An 18,984-nucleotide genomic window follows, 5' to 3' on the forward strand; every position below is an offset into this window, starting at 1 on the left:
TTCATGATTTTGGACGACATGCTATACTATGACTTTTTTTCATGATTTTGGACAACATGCTATACTATGACTTTTTTTCGTGATTTTGGACGACATGCTATACTATGACTTTTTTTCATGATTTTGGACAACATGCTATACTATGACTTTTTTTTCATGATTTTGGACGACATGCTATACTATGACTTTTTTTCATGATTTTGGACAACATGCTATACTGTGACTTTTTTTTCATGATTTTGGATGACATGCTATACTATGACTTTTTTTCATGATTTTGGACGACATGCTATATTATGACTTTTTTTTCATGATTTTGGACAACATGCTATACTGTGACTTTTTTTTCGTGATTTTGGATGACATGCTATACTATGACTTTTTTTGTGATTTTGGACGACATGCTATACTATGACTTTTTTTGTGATTTTGGACGACATGCTATACTATAACAATTTTTTCGTGATTTTGGACGACATGCTATACTATGACTTTTTTTTTCGTGATTTTGGACGACATACTATGACTTTTTTTTTCGTGATTTTGGATGACGTACTATACTATGACTTTTTTTTCGTGATTTTGGACGACATACTATGACTTTTTTTTTTCGTGATTTTGGACGACATACTATACTATGACTTTTTTTTCGTGATTTTGGACGACATGCTATACTATGACTTTTTTTTCATGATTTTGGACGACATACTATACTATGACTTTTTTTTGTGATTTTGGACGACATGCTATACTATGACTTTTTTTTCATGATTTTGGACGACATGCTATACTATGACTTTTTTCGTGATTTTGGACGACATACTATGACTTTTTTTTTCGTGATTTTGGACGACATACTATGACTTTTTTTCGTGATTTTTTACCACATGCTATACTATGACTTTTTTGTCATGATTTTTGACGACATGCTATACTATGACTTTTTTTCATGGTTTTGGACGACATGCTATACTATGACTTTTTTTTTCATGATTTTGGACGACATGTTATACTATAACAATTTTTTCGTGATTTTGGATGACATACTATACTATGACTTTTTTTTTCGTGATTTTGGACGACATGCTATACTATGACTTTTTTTTTGTGATTTTGGACGACATGCTATACTATGACTTTTTTTTCATGATTTTGGACGACATGCTATACTGTGACTTTTTTTCGTGATTTTGGACGACATGCTATGACTTTTTTTTTCGTGATTTTGGACGACATACTATGACTTTTTTTTCATGATTTTGGACAACATGCTATACTATGACTTTTTTGTCATGATTTCGGACGACATACTACACTATGACGTTTTTTTCATGGTTTTGGACGACATGCTATACTATGACTTTTTTTCGTGATTTTGGACGACATACTATTGAATTTTTGCTGACATATAACAACTCATTTGGGCAGTATCGACATATCCACTCTTTTCCCAATCTAATTTAGTGATCAAGTCCCTTCTGGAGTGGAATAAACATCATGTTATACATTGATACTCTTGTTGTTCAGTGTGTTAGCAGGGTCATTAACACATCCCACTGTTCCAAAGTCGCCCCAACAAAATTTGGTCACATGTTCTGTGAGATTTTGTACAAAGTCACATGAGCCAGTAAACAGTGTTTGTTTCATTTATTGTTTTTGGATGGTGATGACGTCACTCTGAGTGGATCTTCTTCAGTCCAGGGGAGGAAATCACAATGACAGACCAGATTAACGACACACACATGCTCATTGTGTTGCTTGTTTCCTGGAAACATCCCGATCACATTCATGCTCCCCAGAGGATGAAACTTTTCCTTTCATATTTTGGATCCTCCACTTATTTTCTCTTGCCCCGCCCTCAGCGCAGACCGTACACACACAGGGTTCGTCACATCTAACCAACATGTTACTCTAAATATTCCTTGTAAATGAAGCGATGCAGAAAGATTTGTTTAGAAGTTAATTTACTGCAGGTCATTGTTGTTAACAAGCACAGTCACCATTCACAGTTTGACAAATCTCTACCGACACCTTCAGACAAACATCACAAACTTCTACCACCACCGCGGCCTGACCAGCGGGTGACGCTGCATCACACTACAGCTGAACACATGGTCATAGTATCCTGCGTCACTGATGAAGATAATGCCCTTAAATACAAAAAAAAAAAACATGAGCTATCTGTATTCATGATGCTAAAAAATAAAAATCTGATGCCACGGCAGGAAACACTACTCGCCTGATGGCCACTGGCGAAGCTCTATGACATCACTGCCCATCGACTATGTACAATTTACACGTTTATCTTTTACACATTTATAATGCAACTACGTTTGTAGCATAAGATCTGCTGTGTGATGGCATATCAGGACACAAAGGTCTGACATTTGGAGAACAAAGTCATCTTGAAATAAGAATAAAGACATTACATGTAAAGTAGAATTACCACCCTGCGGTTGTTTGACTCCGCCCACTATGTCTGTGAAAATATGGTTGCTGTACACACACCTTTGACCTGACAGCACAGATCTTTACAGTCAGCACAGTTTGAAGGTGGACACATTGACAGAGTAACGTCCACAAGTGTTTTATGTAGAATATGATGATGTCACCAAATTTGAATTGTTTGTTTTTGAGTCCAGGTGGACGTTTGTGCCAAATTTGAAGAAAATCACGAGGTGTTGTTGAGATACCACATTCACAAGAATGCAATGGACAATGTCACAGTGACTTATGAATTCATGAGTTATGGCCAAAAACATGTTTTGTGAAATCACGTGACCTTGAACTTTGACCAGCAATTTTTAATCAGTTCATCGTTAAGTTTGTGCCAAATTTGAGGAAACTCCTTTGAGGACTTCTTAAAATATTGTGTCATGAGAATGAGTTGGACACAAGGTCACAATGACCTTGACCTTTGACCACCAAAATCTAATCTGTTCTTGTTACAGCTAAATAGATGTTTGTGCCAAATTTAAAGACATTTCAGGGTGTTCTTGAGATACCACATTCACGAGAATGCAACGAACAGTGTCACAGTGACTTAAAAATTCATGAATTATGGCCAAAAACATGTTCTGTGAGATCATACTGACCTTGACCTTTGACCTTCAGCCACTAAGTTTGAATCATTTCAATGTTGAGTCTGACTGGATGTTTGTGCCAAATTTAAGGAAAGTCCCTCAAGGACTTCTTGAGATATTGTGTCATGAGAATGAGTTGGACACAAGGTTACAGTGACCTTGACCTTTGACCACCAAAACTTCAGTTAATCGCAGAGTCCAAGTGGACGTTTGTGCCAAATTTGAAATAAACTCCTTTTAGGAACAGACAGATGGACGGACACCACACAACACCATGCTTCATGTGATTACACTGTATGTGAATATTTTTACATTTACTGACAGTCCTTGAATGCAACATTTACAGAGTTCTGTCTGTTTAAATATTCTCAGAATATTTCAGACTTCATTCTTTAACTACTGCGACTTCTCTTAGTAAAATGTTAACGTTTATCTCATACATTTTTTGCTTTACATATTTCTGCTAATATTACGATACTTAATCCCCTACTGTCCTGACTGTTCTCATAATATTACAACTTAAATTCAAAGTATCACTTCTTCCCCTTAAAGTGGTCCTATAATCTGTGGTGTGTCACGTTCTAATGCTCCGACTGCTTCACACCTACACAAGTTCTGAGATGAATCCAGATCTTTTGTTTCGGTGGCCCGGTCCTCTTCTGCACTGAGCTGCTGATGTCAGACGATCTTATATTCAGTGTTTGCCTCTCTGACACTTCACTTATTCCATCATCAGTTTCTCAGAGGTCTCAGAGGGAATGTTTTAGCATGAGGTGACGGATCATGTGTCGTGGAGGGTCTTCAGTCTTTTCCATCCTTCGTGACCGACCACAGCAGGTGACGTCACACTCTGAAGCAGGAGAGGTGACGTCAGCAGCTGTGGGATGTTACCACACTACATGAAGCAGAGCTCGGTGCTGCAGGTAGTGTGAGCAGATCCTGTTGTGGACCAGGTCCTGATCCTGGGCTGAGGATGATTAGGAGTCCTCTATCGAGAAAACCTGGTGTGTGTTGGGGAATCGCTGAGCGTTGTAGTCCGGATCATCTCTCACTCGCTCTTTGATGTCGCTCTTTACCTGAAGGGAGGACGGACAGAGAGGTGAGTAAGTCCTTATCAGAATAACTCCATCAGTCCTTCACCAGTGTATAAAGCTACACAATCAACACGATAACTGAAGGTGAATAAGGCAGCGAATTCACGCCGTACCCTACGCTGTAGCCTGACGTGCACCTCCCCAGGTCTGTCTCTGTAAACTGAAACCATTTCCCTCAGTGGAAACAAAGCTTTGATTTACTTTAATTTCACAGATAAGAAACAATAAATAAAAAGACAATAACTAGTGTTTGGAGGTGTAACTGCAGAGTGACACAGACACACCACTACACAAGTATAAATCCACCTTAACATGAAAGAGTTCAGCAGCAGTGCGTTACCTGTCTGGTGTATGCTTCCTGCAGCTCCGGCCTCTCCAGCTCCCCCTGCAGGCTGTTTGGGGCGGTGACAGGCAGGGCTCCTGTGGCACGAGCGGCTCGACTCACTGCGTCTGACAGAGACAGGTGTGGGCCTTCACACTGTGTCGTCTAGGGACGGAAACACAACTGTTACTCTCCTGAAAACAGACGCTTTTTAAAAGACCTTTTTGGGGCTTTATTGCCTCAAATCGATGGGACAACTTCTTTAACGTCAGAAGCAAAAAGGGCAGTGAGTTGAAATCGAGCTGCTACAGTTGGGGCAAGGACAAAGCCTTTGTACACGGGACACCTGCTCTACCAGGTGAGCTGATTGGCACCCTGAAATCAGACATCCTTAAAGGGACGTTTTGACATCTATGTCTGTTCAGGACGTTTCTGAGCTTTGCTTCGCTTAAAGTCTGGAAGCAGAGGGAAACAGTTAGCCTGGCTCCCACAACTCTGTTCTGTTAGCTAACAAGATATTTTCAACAAGTCACCTGATTTCTTCAGCGTAAGAACGGAGCTAAAGCCTGACGACAATCAGTACGTTTACATGACATCAAAGGAAATGGATTTATTGTGTCAGTCTGACTAAAACCAGACGAAAACCACTCTGAGCATGCTCCACAGTTTCCGCCCCGGGCTTTGTTTGGTCTGTGACGTAATAGGTCAACAGGAAAAAGGTCCAATACTAACAAGCTGAAAGGGGGCATATCTCCACCTATCGTAGAGGAGTCGCACATACTTGGCTCAATAAATGGATTCCCCTCCCGTGCTTGTATACTGGGACAAGGACAGTAGGCCAGATAAACTGTGCTATAAACATAGCTTCACTGTGACTGCAGACGTACTGAGTGATGACGTGATTTTGACACAACAACTCTGACAGTCTCCCTCAGTCCTGTCTACAGTGAGACTACACCCACACGCAGCGCTCACCTTCCTCCTCTTGGCGGGCATACCGTGCAGGTAGGCGTCAGACAGCGGCGGCTGGGCTTTGATCTTCCTCTGAGACAGCATGTCATGTCTGATGATGGGAACCCATTCCTGAGCGAGACATTATCACACAGTCATAATCTATAAGCTGATGATGGCTCTGGTCACATGTGAGACTGATTTACATCATAGGCACAGCAGGTTTGTTTCTACACAGCTTTTTCACATCAAGGCGTTAGAAGTGCCATAAAACAGACACAGAACAACTTCGAGGTATTAAAGTGTTTCCATTTGATTCCTTACGGGTGGAACAGCTGCAGCCCATGGCTCCACCTCAGGGGCCGCCCCCTCCCGTCCTGTCGGGGCCCCAGCGGGGCACTGAGCGTCCCCTGCTGAGGCGGTGTTGTCTCCGTGAGGTGCCTCCCTCTCTGCACCGTCACCTGATGAAGCCATGGCCTCCTCTGCTGTGGTGGCTGCAGCCGGAGACAAACTCTCCTCCATCTGATGAAGAAGAGGTGCATCAAAGTTAGAATTTGGACTATCATGACATCACTAATGTCCAGCTAAACATCGTGGGGGCTGGTCTGACCCTCTCTGTCTGACTGACTGCACCTGAAGCAGCCATCGTTTTGTGGCATATTTAACAGAGGATATTAGTCTGTTCAACATCTGCTGCCTGCTCTTTGATCACCAGATTCTAATCGGCTCATTCTTGAGTCCACGTGGACGTTTGTGCCAAATCCCTCAAGGACGTTTTGAGGTATTGCGTTTATGAGAATGAACTGGATGAAAGGTCAGAGTCCTGCACCAGGTCGGGTACCTGCAGGTAACCCACAAGAAGCTGTGTAACGGGTAACAACATGTTTATATATATAAATTCACAGGTAAAATATTCTAACATCTAAATCACTGTTATCAAGCTGCAGTTGCTTTTATTTTGAAAGCCAGTGACACCAGTGTAACCTTTGACCCCGTGGTCACATTGGTCACCGACGTGGAGGACTCCAGCCATGACACTGTGCAGCCCGAGGATGAGGTGGCAGCCTACATGGAGTTGGGATCCTTTGGAGGTTTGATGGTGGTGGAAGGAGCATGCTAACATGTTTCCTAACCTGGCAGTGATTGAATGTTTTCACCATCCAGTCAAAGAGACGTCCAATTCAAGAACGGAGAACCAGCTTCATGTGAGGGACTGGAGCCTGGGGGGGGTTTGATCATGGGGGAGGGTTTTAAATAATGGACCCATGCAGGACTCTACAACATTATAATGACCTTGACCTTTGAAAACCACATGCTAATCAGTTCACTGTTAAGTCCAGGTGGACGTTTGTGCCAAATTTGAAGAAATTCCCTTCAAGGTGTTCTTGAGACGTCACGTTCAGACGGACAACCTGTCAACGTGTCTCTGGTCACGTCTCATAAAGATGAGAAAGAAGTGAACTCACCTCCACGTTCGGATTCTCTGGCGGCTGCTCCCCCTCAGCCTCCGTCCTCTGGGTCGACTGCTCCTGAAGTGACATCGCACTTTGACAGAATTCATTTAATGTCTGAACTGAATCAAGTCGAGTCTGAACATTGTTAAACTCTCTGTGTTGTTTGTTGGACGCAGTTTGTAGGGGAGGAGCTTCCTACAGTATTCTGTTATGTGCACATTTATCTTAATAAAGTTGATCACACTGTGCGTCTTGTTTAATAAATGAGAGCACGTTTAACCAGCAGTGATGGACTTGATCCTGTTCATGTAACTCGTACAGACCAGAACCTGCTGCACACAGGATGTTTCACGGGCAGCTGTAGATGTTTCTGGATGAGTCCACTCGGTGCCTCTGTGCCGTGCGCTCAGCTCCAGCTGCTGTTACTGAGCACGCTCACTGATGACTGTGTTTATTACCTGTGTGTAGATGATGTAGTGCTGGATCTGGTCCTCAGTCACTGGGTTGTGTTCCAGGATGACGTGCAGCCTCATGGACATCATACTGGTCAGCCAGTTGACCAGACTGGGGTTGACTTCTGCAGACATCCTCCTCTACACACACACACACACACACACACACACACACACAGCTGTTGACTTGTATCACATGAGTAAAACACGATGCTGTGGTTATAAACGATGTGTACTAACGATGCGGTGGTTGATGACGGCGGTCAGAGATCTCTGCTCTCCCCCGAGACAGTACAGGTTCAGAGCCAGACACTCGAACAGACCCTGAGTGCACAGCAGCAGCAGACGAGGGCCGAACGTGGGATCTGTGTGAAGAAACAGAAAACCACTCACACCTCCTCATCTTCACATCGCAGGTGATCCTGACATGTTGGGATGAGCAGGAAAGAAAGTTTGGGCGGAGAGATGTCCGTGAGCTTTAGATTAAAATTAAGGTTTTCAATGAGAACGTCTGCAACTGACGACACTTCCTACTGTCATCAGACCTTCAGTCTACAGCTCACATCCTTAGACTCTTCGTTGGCGAGACTTGGACACAAAACAGACCAGAACAAGCAAAAGGTTCAGACAATCGTTTCATTTCTCTGTAGAGTCCTCTCCATAATGTTATATGATGCTTAGAATCACAATCTGAGCCTGTCAGCAGGCTGAAGTCTGATTATCCACACCGTCAACAACACAGACTGCTCAACAGCTCAGCATCGGGCCTTTAAATAATCCATGAGCGCCTCCCAGTGGACACAAATAAAATGATCAGTAACCAGGTCACTGTGGTGTCAGCTGATTGGCCACTGACTGAGTGAACTCACCGTTATGGCGCAGGATGTGTGAGGCCATCTGTGTGAACTGCTGTCTGAGGAAGGACACGTTGGTCTGAACGATGTCCACACCTTCTCGCACTGTCACTGTGGCCTGGACACACACACACACACACACACACACACACACACACACACACACACACACGTTCATCACTTCATACCCAGCACACAGCACAGCATATTGCACCGGGTTCACACCACACGACATTTTTGTGTGTTCCAACGGTCACTGTCACATTAGGTGATTGTGGAGGCATAAAATCTTGTCATCACTTGGCCGACAGACATGACACACTACATGATGGTCCACGACCAATTATTCCTGGCCGTCACAACGTGTGTGATGTCATCATCATTCTTATTATTATTATCTCAGTCTGTGTGTGTGTTCATGTTCCAGCTGAACTGTTACTGTAGTGACGTAAAAACTGTCACCAGATGGGCGGAGCTACATTTGAAGTGCCACATGCAAACACTGAATCCTCCACAGGAAGTTCCTGCAAATGTTTCACAATAAAAGCCTTTTAAGAAAGTGAAGGGATTCTCTCAGCTGAAATGATAAGAGGCTTTTAATTTGAAACAGAAACAGGAAATGTTGAGTTTGATTAAACTAAAGCCAGAATGATAAATGGTGGTGTGTGTTTGAGATGCAGCTGGTAGCCTCTGCAGCTGTGCTGAGTAAAGGCCCAGACACTATCTGTGAGTTTGATTCCTTTATATCCTCCATTATGAAGACAGAACATTCTTTGCTAGCTTGATGCTAATGGCAGTACTCAGCGGGTTGATAAAGTGCCTCTGCTGTTTCCTGTTTACTCTGTGTGCTAACGTCCCTACAGGAAATATCTAAAAGGCTGGGCTGTTGTTGTCCTACAGTTTCCACGGCAACAGATCGCTCTGTGTTCCTATTGGTCAAAGTGACGGCTGTGACGGGAGAAGTCATGGAGGACAAAAAGGAAATCAAACATGCTAGACTTTCTGTTGGAACGTCGTGAGGCGTTTCAGACGTGGCGTCAGTTGTCGTTTTTCGTCTACTATGACACACTACACACAATGAAACAATGGGTTATCACGTACGACACTCGTTGTCGTTCACAATTGGAACCGACACTGCGCGACGCTGCGTCAGGCTGTGACCAGGCTGATATCATGTAGTGTGAACTCAGTATGAGATGAGGTTCGTGTGTCCTTACAAAGCTCTCTGCGATGTACTCCTCCAGCCCGTTGATGAGGTCCTCAGCTGCTGCCTGCAGAGACGACAACGTGATCAACAAGTTCATACAGTCCACAGAAACTCTGCTCACGTGGAGACCGTTAACATCAAGGTGTCGCATCACTGAGCCGTGAAACACATAGAACCCTGACAAAGACCAAACTGTTTGCCGAAAGCTCGTCAGATACTCGTCCTGTCTTGGGTTCTGGTCAGTGTCATATCATGAGTAATCATATCGAGCTGCTCAGTGTGTGAACACAGCGAGGGACTCTCTGCGTACTTACAGCGATGTTAGCGTCAGTGGGCTCTCGGCCCTGGAGGTAGTGTTCAGTGAAGAAGTCGTTGAGCTGTGGCTGAATGCGACTCAGAGGCTGAGCGTTCCCATGGAGCAGCAGCACCATGTCCACCATGGAGAAGCTCTGACACACCAGAGACAGCAGGTCGCCGAAGAAACCTGTCGGGATGAGAGACAGGTTATCAGTGTGTCACTAACAAGCCTGATGAATGATGTTAGCTGTGAAGTCATTCTCAGAACATTTTAGGACGGCGATATGAAGGTTAGTGTCGACTGAAAGCTGCGTTAAGTCGTCCTCCTGTGTTGTGACTCACCCACAGCATCTCCAGAGCCCGGCGTGAACAGGTTCCTGGTCTGAGACAGTCTCTGGATGAATTGGGCGATGCTCTCTCCGGTACTGTGCTGCGCCCCCAGAGAGCTCATCATGGTGGACAGCACTCCCTGCACGATGCCGGTGAACAGCTCCGGGCTTAGAGAGTCTCCACCTGCACCGCTGCCGGCCTGAGGGGGGGCGGGACCAGTGGACTGAGGGGGGACTGCAGCGCCGGGACCACTGGCTGGTGGCTGCACAGAAACACACTATTCAGGGACAAGCTTCTGTTTTATTGTTTGTGGCCCTCCAGACCACCTGGAGTCAGGAGAAACCCTGCACACCTCCATGTTGTGGTTTTCTGCAGTGCTATATGAACTCACCGCTGTGAAGTCTGACACGCCCTGGAAGAAGCCGGGCACCCCCGGCAGCGTCACAGTGATGGAGGGAGCCGGTCCAGAGCCGGGACCTCCTGGTCCAGCTGCTCCTCCCAGCAGAGAGGCCAGCAGCTGGGCCAGATTCCCCTCAGGACCGCCCTCTGCTGGCTGACCTACGGAGGCAGTGTTGGTGGTGTGGGTGGACGTCTGTCCGGAGGTGTTGGCAGAGGGAGGGGGAGGAGACGTGGTGGAGGTATCAGATGAGAAGGAGGTAGAGAAGGAGGACTGAGAGGTGGCTGAAGATGACGTGGACATGGGATCACCTGGAGGAGTTACAGGAACAGGACAGAGTAAGAACAGACGCACTGATGGTGGACTGCCAGCTGAGTGCTGGGTGACATCATCAGCCAACTTGAGTCAAGCTCAGACCGGCCAGTTCAGACCACTGACACTTTTCTCTGCAACAGTTTTGTCTTGTCTCCAATCTTTGGTCTGAGCTGGACTCAACAAACAACAATACTGACTCAGTGTCACAGTGATGGGTCTCTCTATTCAGGCTGGTCTCTGTGAGCTGTTGTGTTGAAGGAAATAAGCAGAAATGACTGGTTGGAAAAACTGACAAGAATCTGAAACATACTTTGAGTTTCCATTTTAAAGCACAAATCTGTGGATCTGAACTCAGGGGTCACTGACTTGCTCTTTCATATCATACCTTACTCAGGTGTCTTCATAACTTCAGATACTTACAGACACTAACATTAGATAATGAGTCAGTAACAGCTGGTTGACAAACATAATTACACTCTGTTAGTGTCCAGTCTGCAGCACTGTACCATCTGTGTTACAGTGAAGACAGTGAACATTTGCTCTGTTAGCAACACTGACTTTTTAGCTTATTCTAGCTTATTTAGTGTAATTATCTCTGGGAGTCAGCTGGCAGTCCTGTTGACTTGGTGTGTGCTAGCATACTGCTCGCTAACTGCTGTCTGTGTGCATGTTACTTGTGTTGTCTCCATGTTATGTTCTGTCTTACCATGTTTTTTTATGTGTGCGTTTTTGTGCAGCTGCAGCCTAATTTGCACTTTGGGACATTAATAATAAAACTGAACTGAAGTGACAGTAATGTAGAGTCGTCACTGACCCGTCTGCCCCGGCATCAGGAGCTGTCCCACCAGACCGCTGATCATCTGTGTGAGGGAGGAGGGAGCCAGAGGGGTGCCCTGTTTGGAGAGAAGGGGAGGAGCCACATTAACATTAACATGCAGTCAGTAATCTGTGTTATTCAGTACACTGGAGGAAGTGAACTGATGGAATACTTATTATTTGAAAACTACTGAAAACATTTCTAACAGTTTTCTGATGTTTTATGATCCAAACACCTGACTGATAAATCAAGAAGCAAACTGTCAGGCTGATGTATGAAGCTCTTCATGTAGCTCCGTGCTGGTGTTACCTGTCCTGGCTGCTGACTGGCTGTGGGCACCGTGGCCCTCACGTTGATGGTGGTTCCCCTGTTTCCCACTGGCTGAGGGATGCGGGGGGAGAAGGAAGGTCTGGTGATGACGACCCTCGCCTGAGCAGGGTGGGGCGTCTGCGGTTGTGCACTTCCCTCAGCGCTGGGTGTAGATCCAGGGACCATCTGTGCTGGGTGGCCCACTGAGGCTGCGGTGGCCATGGCGGTGGCTTGGTGGGAGATCTGGTGCACAATGGCCTGCATGAACTCTGGGGGCAGACCTGGGAAGTGGACGGGGGTCGGTCCTAGAACACAGAGAGGTCTGATCTGAAAAACACATCTTTAAACCTCCTGACCCAAAGAGTCAGCTGTTACCATAGCAACAAACCACCCAATCAGAGCAGCACTCACCAGGCTGTCCGGTACCTGCAGCGTTTGGCTGTCCTGGAACCTGAGAGCCAGCAGCGGACTCACCTGGTGAACACAACGAGAGCAGAAATCAGCTTCACACTGATTGAAGGAGGAGCGTCGAGGGAACGCTGCAGAGCTGGACCAATCACCACGTACGTACCATCGAGGTTCATCTGCATCATGACGACAGGCTCCATGGTCTGGTGGGTGATCCGGATTACTCTGGGTCCCCCCGGTCCTTGTTGATTGGTCCCATTGGGCTGAAGAGGCGGGGCATGACCTGTAGCCTGCTGATCTGATTGGCCAGCAGCGTGAGAAGGCTGACGCTGTCCCTCAGCTGCCTCTCTCCCGTTAGACGTCATGGTCACTGTCGTCCCCAAGTTCATCTGGACAAGAGAGACATCTTTATCTTTAAGGTCAAGTACGAACTCACGTAAACATCACGTCATCACGTTAAGTTGAGAAAATAAAACTGTCAGTGATGTAAAGTTGTCTAAAGCCCTGATCACACAGAAAGTGTCTCAGCAGCTGGAGGCGCCTTTTTACAACAGTTTTTAATGAGAATTAAACTTTTGCTCGCTGAGTGTGTGCTGCTACGCGCCTCATGTCTCTGAGCTCTGGTCGCCTGGCATATTTGCTGCAGCGCTCTGAACTCCTCCAGCTGAAAAACTAACTCAGAGCAGAAAAACGCCCCACGTCACCTCTTTTCTCGTCATGGTCACGACAACAAGTCTACAGTTGGTAAACAATGGAGGAGAAACAGGTGGTAGTGGCTGCTGGATACCCAGAGCTATACGGGCCGACGAAATTCTGAGGAAACCATGAAAGAGTCGACGCACAGAGGATCAGAGCGGCGTGAACCTACTGGGATGGGCATGTGTGGCAGACCAGCCTGGAGCAGGACCGGGTGGCTGTAGTGGGCCATGGGACGGACCACATACAGGTGACGTGGAGGAGAGGTCGCCAGGTTACAGCGTAGGTCGCCGAGGACGACTAAGCTGTTGCCAAGGAGACGCAGAGCATCTCCGACCAGGTTGAGAATGCGCTGATCCTCCTCTCGCTCCTGGATCTGTGGAAGGAGACAGAAAGCACTGCTGTGTCAGCACCTGTCACATGTTTGACATGACACAGACCACATGACACAGACCACATGACCACATGACACAGACCACATGACCACAGACCACACCCACAGTTGGTGGCTGATGGTGTGTTTACAGAGCACACATCATTAAGTGCTAATTACATTTCAGTACAGACAGTGATGATGAAGGTTCCTGCTGGTTGTGTCAGTGTTTGTCTGCGTGAGCCTCAGTCAGTGAACATGTGACGTTTCTGTCATGTGATTATGATCAGCTGATCTCGTGCAAACTTACGTTGTTGTTGTAGTCTGCGGAGGTGGCTGCTCCGAGGATGGAGTGAGTCCTCTCGATGAAGGGACGTAACCTCTCCTCCACCCTCCTGACCTCAGACAGAACCTCCACAAACTCCGCTGGACTCGGGTGACTGAGGACAAACAGAGGAGAGGAGAAACTCAGAAACTCTGCTGATGAACACCTGTGATCAGACACACCTGTGATGAGAGATGGTCACATGATGTCTGGGTCCACTGCAGCCTGATGGTTACACCTTGTTTCCACCAAAATGACTGTGTGTGAGTGAGTGTTTGAATCGTATCGCCCTTCATCTGACATGAACAAGATAAGGAGACACACCTTTATGTATTCAACCCCAACAGATCATGTGATAACACGTGTGTGAGAGGAGCCATGCGAGAGGAGCCGTGTGAGAGGACACTGATGAAGAAGCGTCAGATAATGTTTCCATACATGGACGATGTGCTGATGTCAGACTTACTTGGGCCCAGTGTTGGCCGGTCCCTCCGTCTGGGTGGAGGTGGAGGATGATGGAGCAGGAGGAGAGCTGGTGTCCATGAGCTGTGATGCTGCAGCACCTCTGTCAGAGGAGGAGGAGGAGGAGGAGGGTGGGGGAGGAGGAGAGGACTGAGATCCCTCTGGCTGTAAGAGGGAGCTGCTGCTGTCACTGGACACGCCCTGTAACACACACACACACACACACACACACACACACACACTCAGTACTGTCGTCTGCCCTGCTGGTTCATTGAGGGGTGCAAAGTGGACACTGACAGCTCAGCTCAGAGTCCTGCACCGGGTCAGGGACCTGCAGGTTCCCCTCATAAAGCTGTGTAACAGGTAAAAATGAACTACATGCGGGCGGCAGGTGAGAACAGCCATGACACTATGCAGCCCGAGGATGAGGTGGCAGCCTACATGGAGATCAAGACACCCAAGGAGGATCCTTTGGAAGTTTGATGGTGGTAGAAAAAATGGCACCAAAATGTCAAAAAAAATGGTAATAAAATGTCCAAAAATTATTATTAAATGTTGAAAAAGTGTTTGGAAAATATTATAAAAAAACGTCCAAAAAAGTTGATAAAATGTCTGAAAAAAATTCTAAAATCCCCCCCCCCGCTGATAATGTCTGATAAATACCAATAAAACATCTGAAAAAACATTAATAAAATCTCCAAAAAAAAGTTTAAATAATTTCTAAAAAAATGTTAATGTCAAAAAATGTTAAAAAAATGTTGATAAAATGTCAAAAAATGTTAATAAAATGTCAAAAAATGTTAATAAAATGTTAATAAAATGTAAAAAAAGTTAATAAAATGTTAATAAAATGCTAATAAAATGTAAAAAACAATGTTAATAAAATATAAAAAACAATGTTAATAAAATGTCAAAAAAATGTTAATAAAATGTCAAAAAATGTTGATATAATGTCAAAAAATGTTGATAAAATGTAAAAAAAAAAATATTAAATGTCAGAAAAAAAGGTAATGAAAGTTTGAAAAATATTATGAGAATTTCCAAAAAAATGTTCATGAAATGTCCGAAAAATACTAATAAAATGTTAAAAAAAATATTCATAGAATGTCAGAAAAAATGTTAATATAATGTTTGAAAAAGAGTTATTGAGAGGAGCATGCTAACATGTTTCCTAACCTGGCAGTGATTGAATGTTTTCATCATCCAGTCAAAGAGACGTCCAATTCAAGAACGGAGAACCAGCTTCATGTGAGGGACTGGAGCCTGGGGGGGTTTGATCATGGGGGAGGGTCACAGGACTAACTTAATGGTTGTGGCTTTGACTTAGACATAATGACGGGTAACAGGTCCGCTCTGGTGCTGAGCTTTATGGGTATGGGCGGGGGCAGGTCTTTAAAAATGGTCCCCGTGCAGGACTCTGCACTGCCGTGTGCATCGTTACCTCCAGCCTGTGGATCAGGGATCGAGCATCTCTGAGCAGGTTCTCGGCCAGCTGCAGCCTCATCCTGGGCTCACTCTGCACCGACTGGTCCAAGTTGATCTGCACGTCCACCGAGCCGTTGCTCTAAACACACAAACAACAGTCAGCTTCACAGGAAGTGAGAGGCTGAAAGATGAACTGATGAAGACTGAGCCTTAGAGTCTTTACCCCGGAGCTGGTGCTGACCCTGCTGCTCCTCCCAGCCTCACTGACTCCTGCCATCATCTGCTGGACAGACATCTACAAGACAACGCCCAACTGTCACAAAGCATGAAAGCCCCGCCCCCTTCAGAGAAACACAGTGAAGCTTTGGTGTGTGTGCAGCGCGGCGTCCTCACCTGGATCTGCTGAGGGTCCATGATGTTGACGGGCAGGTTGAAGGTCCCCAGCATCACATAGCTGTTGCTGTTACGGTCATGCAGTGCACCCTGGGAGGAGGTGGAGGCGTGGCTGCTGCCCTCCGCCCCTCCGGTGGAAACACCTGCACCACCAGAACCAGACATGGTGGCCTGAGGTGGGGCGCGCTCCACCAGGTGGATCACTTTCCCGTCTACATCTGACGGAGACACAAAAGAATAGACTTCATTTCCTACTGTTATAACATCTACTCTCTGTACTCAGTCACACCTGTGTAGGCCGTCAGCTGTCAGGTACTCACTGTACTCAGTCACACCTGTGTAGGCCGTCAGCTGTCAGGTACTCTCTGTACTCAGTCACACCTGTGTAGGCTGTCAGCTGTCAGGTACTCTCTGTACTCAGTCACACCTGTGTAGGCCGTCAGCTGTCAGGTACTCTCTGTACTCAGTCACACCTGTGTAGGCCATCAGCTGTCAGGTACTCTCTGTACTCAGTCACACCTGTGTAGGCCGTCAGCTGTCAGGTACTCTCTGTACTCAGTCACACCTGTGTAGGCCGTCAGCTGTCAGGTACTCACTGTACTCAGTCACACCTGTGTAGGCCATCAGCTGTCAGGTACTCTCTGTACTCAGTCACACCTGTGTAGGCCGTCAGCTGTCAGGTACTCTCTGTACTCAGTCACACCTGTGTAGGCCGTCAGCTGTCAGGTACTCTCTGTACTCAGTCACACCTGTGTAGGCCGTCAGCTGTCAGGTACTCACTGTACTCAGTCACACCTGTGTAGGCCGTCAGCTGTCAGGTACTCACTGTACTCAGTCACACCTGTGTAGGCCGTCAGCTGTCAGGTACTCTCTGTACTCAGTCACACCTGTGTAGGTACTCACTGTACTCAGTCACACCTGTGTAGGCCGTCAGCTGTCAGGTACTCACTGTACTCAGTCACACCTGTGTAGGCCGTCAGCTGTCAGGTACTCTCTGTACTCAGTCACACCTGTGTAGGCCGTCAGCTGTCAGGTACTCTCTGTACTCAGTCACACCTGTGTAGGCCGTCAGCTGTCAGGTACTCTCTGTACTCAGTCACACCTGTGTAGGCCGTCAGCTGTCAGGTACTCACTGTACTCAGTCACACCTGTGTAGCCGTCAGCTTCAGTCACACCTGTGTAGGCCGTCAGCTGTCAGGTACTCACTGTACTCAGTCACACCTGTGTAGGCCGTCAGCTGTCAGGTACTCACTGTACTCAGTCACACCTGTGTAGGCCGTCAGCTGTCAGGTACTCTCTGTACTCAGTCACACCTGTGTAGGTACTCACTGTACTCAGTCACACCTGTGTAGGCCGTCAGCTGTCAGGTACTCTCTGTACTCAGTCACACCTGTGTAGGCCGTCAGCTGTCAGGTACTCACTGTACTCAGTCACACCTGTGTAGGCTGTCAGCTGTCAGGTACTCACTGTACTCAGTCACACCTGTGTAGGCTGTCAGCTGTCAGGTACTCACTGTACTCAGTCACACCTGTGTAGGCTGTCAGCTGTCAGGTACTCACTGTACTCAGTCACACCTGTGTAGGCTGTCAGCTGTCAGGTACTCTCTGTACTCAGTCACACCTGTGTAGGCTGTCAGCTGTCAGGTACTCACTGTACTCAGTCACACCTGTGTAGGCTGTCAGCTGTCAGGTACTCACTGTACTCAGTCACACCTGTGTAGGCTGTCAGCTGTCAGGTACTCACTGTACTCAGTCACACCTGTGTAGGCCGTCAGCTGTCAGGTACTCTCTGTACTCAGTCACACCTGTGTAGGCCGTCAGCTGTCAGGTACTCTCTGTACTCAGTCACACCTGTGTAGGCTGTCAGCTGTCAGGTACTCTCTGTACTCAGTCACACCTGTGTAGGCCGTCAGCTGTCAGGTACTCACTGTACTCAGTCACACCTGTGTAGGCCGTCAGCTGTCAGGTACTCTCTATACTCAGTCACACCTGTGTAGGCCGTCAGCTGTCAGGTACTCTCTATACTCAGTCACACCTGTGTAGGCCGTCAGCTGTCAGGTACTCACTGTACTCAGTCACACCTGTGTAGGCCGTCAGCTGTCAGGTACTCACTGTACTCCGTCAGCCTCCTGTCGTCCTGCAGGACTCTGCCCTGGTAGATGAGCCTCTGTTTGTCCACTGGGATCTCCACTGATGATGCGATGTGCTCCTTAAACTGCTTCACAGTCAGCTGAGGGGCGACACACAGCACAGAGCCTGTCAGTGACACAGGCAGTCTAAATAAAGCCGTACCTGAGTCAGGTAAGAGCATTACCTCAGCCCGGACTCTGTAGCTCCTGCTCTGAGAGTCCAGAGTCTTCACTGTCACTTCGATCATGTCGCTGGTCTCAGCCATAGTCCTCAATATCTGGAGAATAATAACGTCAGAGGAAACTGATCATTAGTGATCATCTATAATGTGATTAATGAGTGACAGGAACAAAGCTGGTGACGTCAATCCTCCATCAAACTGATAAATATAATAAAATAATCACCTGATAACAAACAGCTCCTCAGCCTTGTTGTTGTTGTTAGCCTGTTAGCCGGACAGCTAACGTTAGCTAATCCCCAGTTACCGGAAGGATAACCGGGCTGAATATGGGATGTCCCCCGGGGACACGGTCCTCCGCGTCCAGCAGAAGTCTTCCTTTACCTGCTCTGACAAACTGTGACCACCGGAGGGGTTTTATTTTAAGTTCAACTCCCGTCTTCACACAGTGAGCGCAGTCACGATGAGCCGCTGTCTTTATTTTCCCCGAATTAAACACGACACTGAACGCAACGTCGAAGGACCCCGATGACGTCACCAGGAGTGTCTGTTTCATGCCTGAGCGCCATTTTGTGTTTAAATATCAAATCTCAGATTTTATTTATTTATTTATAGTGATGTTATTCATAGAGATGCTGTGTTTGGGTGCTGCGGTTACTGTGACAAATATATTAATGCTTTTAATGTCTTATTAATTTAATTTTACCTCTCAG

The 18,984-nt window shown here is 46.5% G+C and overlaps 1 protein-coding gene across 1 annotated transcript; it reads right to left on the reverse strand.

The window, feature by feature from the left end:
• Window positions 1–1,632: 1,632 nt before the first annotated feature.
• On the reverse strand, window positions 1,633–18,767 carry bag6l (BCL2 associated athanogene 6, like). The gene is made up of 25 exons (XM_049602006.1): window positions 18,498–18,767; window positions 18,278–18,370; window positions 18,076–18,193; window positions 15,965–16,182; window positions 15,795–15,866; window positions 15,588–15,710; window positions 14,151–14,347; window positions 13,670–13,799; window positions 13,159–13,362; window positions 12,454–12,679; window positions 12,294–12,356; window positions 11,883–12,187; window positions 11,571–11,649; window positions 10,436–10,752; window positions 10,057–10,306; window positions 9,732–9,901; window positions 9,428–9,481; window positions 8,226–8,328; window positions 7,597–7,721; window positions 7,363–7,497; window positions 6,917–6,979; window positions 5,775–5,972; window positions 5,475–5,582; window positions 4,518–4,664; window positions 1,633–4,159 (listed from the first exon to the last, which is right to left on the reverse strand). The coding sequence occupies exons 2-25, from the start codon at window positions 18,356–18,358 to the stop codon at window positions 4,061–4,063; spliced, it is 3,585 nt and encodes a 1,194-aa protein (XP_049457963.1). The 5' UTR covers window positions 18,359–18,370; window positions 18,498–18,767; the 3' UTR covers window positions 1,633–4,060.
• Between the last annotated feature and the right edge of the window lie 217 nt (window positions 18,768–18,984).

The sequence above is a fragment of the Epinephelus fuscoguttatus genome, linkage group LG17 (genome assembly GCF_011397635.1).
Source record: "Epinephelus fuscoguttatus linkage group LG17, E.fuscoguttatus.final_Chr_v1".
NCBI classification, from domain to species: domain Eukaryota; kingdom Metazoa; phylum Chordata; class Actinopteri; order Perciformes; family Serranidae; genus Epinephelus; species Epinephelus fuscoguttatus.

Excerpts from the sequence above, each read along its gene's own strand:
- bag6l (XM_049602006.1), bottom strand. The coding sequence starts at position 18,358 with ATGGCTGAGACCAGCGACATGATCGAAGTGACAGTGAAGACTCTGGAC. Across the intron at positions 8,329-9,427 it reads AGTACATCGCAGAGAGCTTT|GCCACAGTGACAGTGCGAGA; the intron begins GTAAGGACACAC and ends GTGTGTGTCCAG. Across the intron at positions 6,980-7,362 it reads ACTACATCATCTACACACAG|GAGCAGTCGACCCAGAGGAC; the intron begins GTAATAAACACA and ends ATGTCACTTCAG.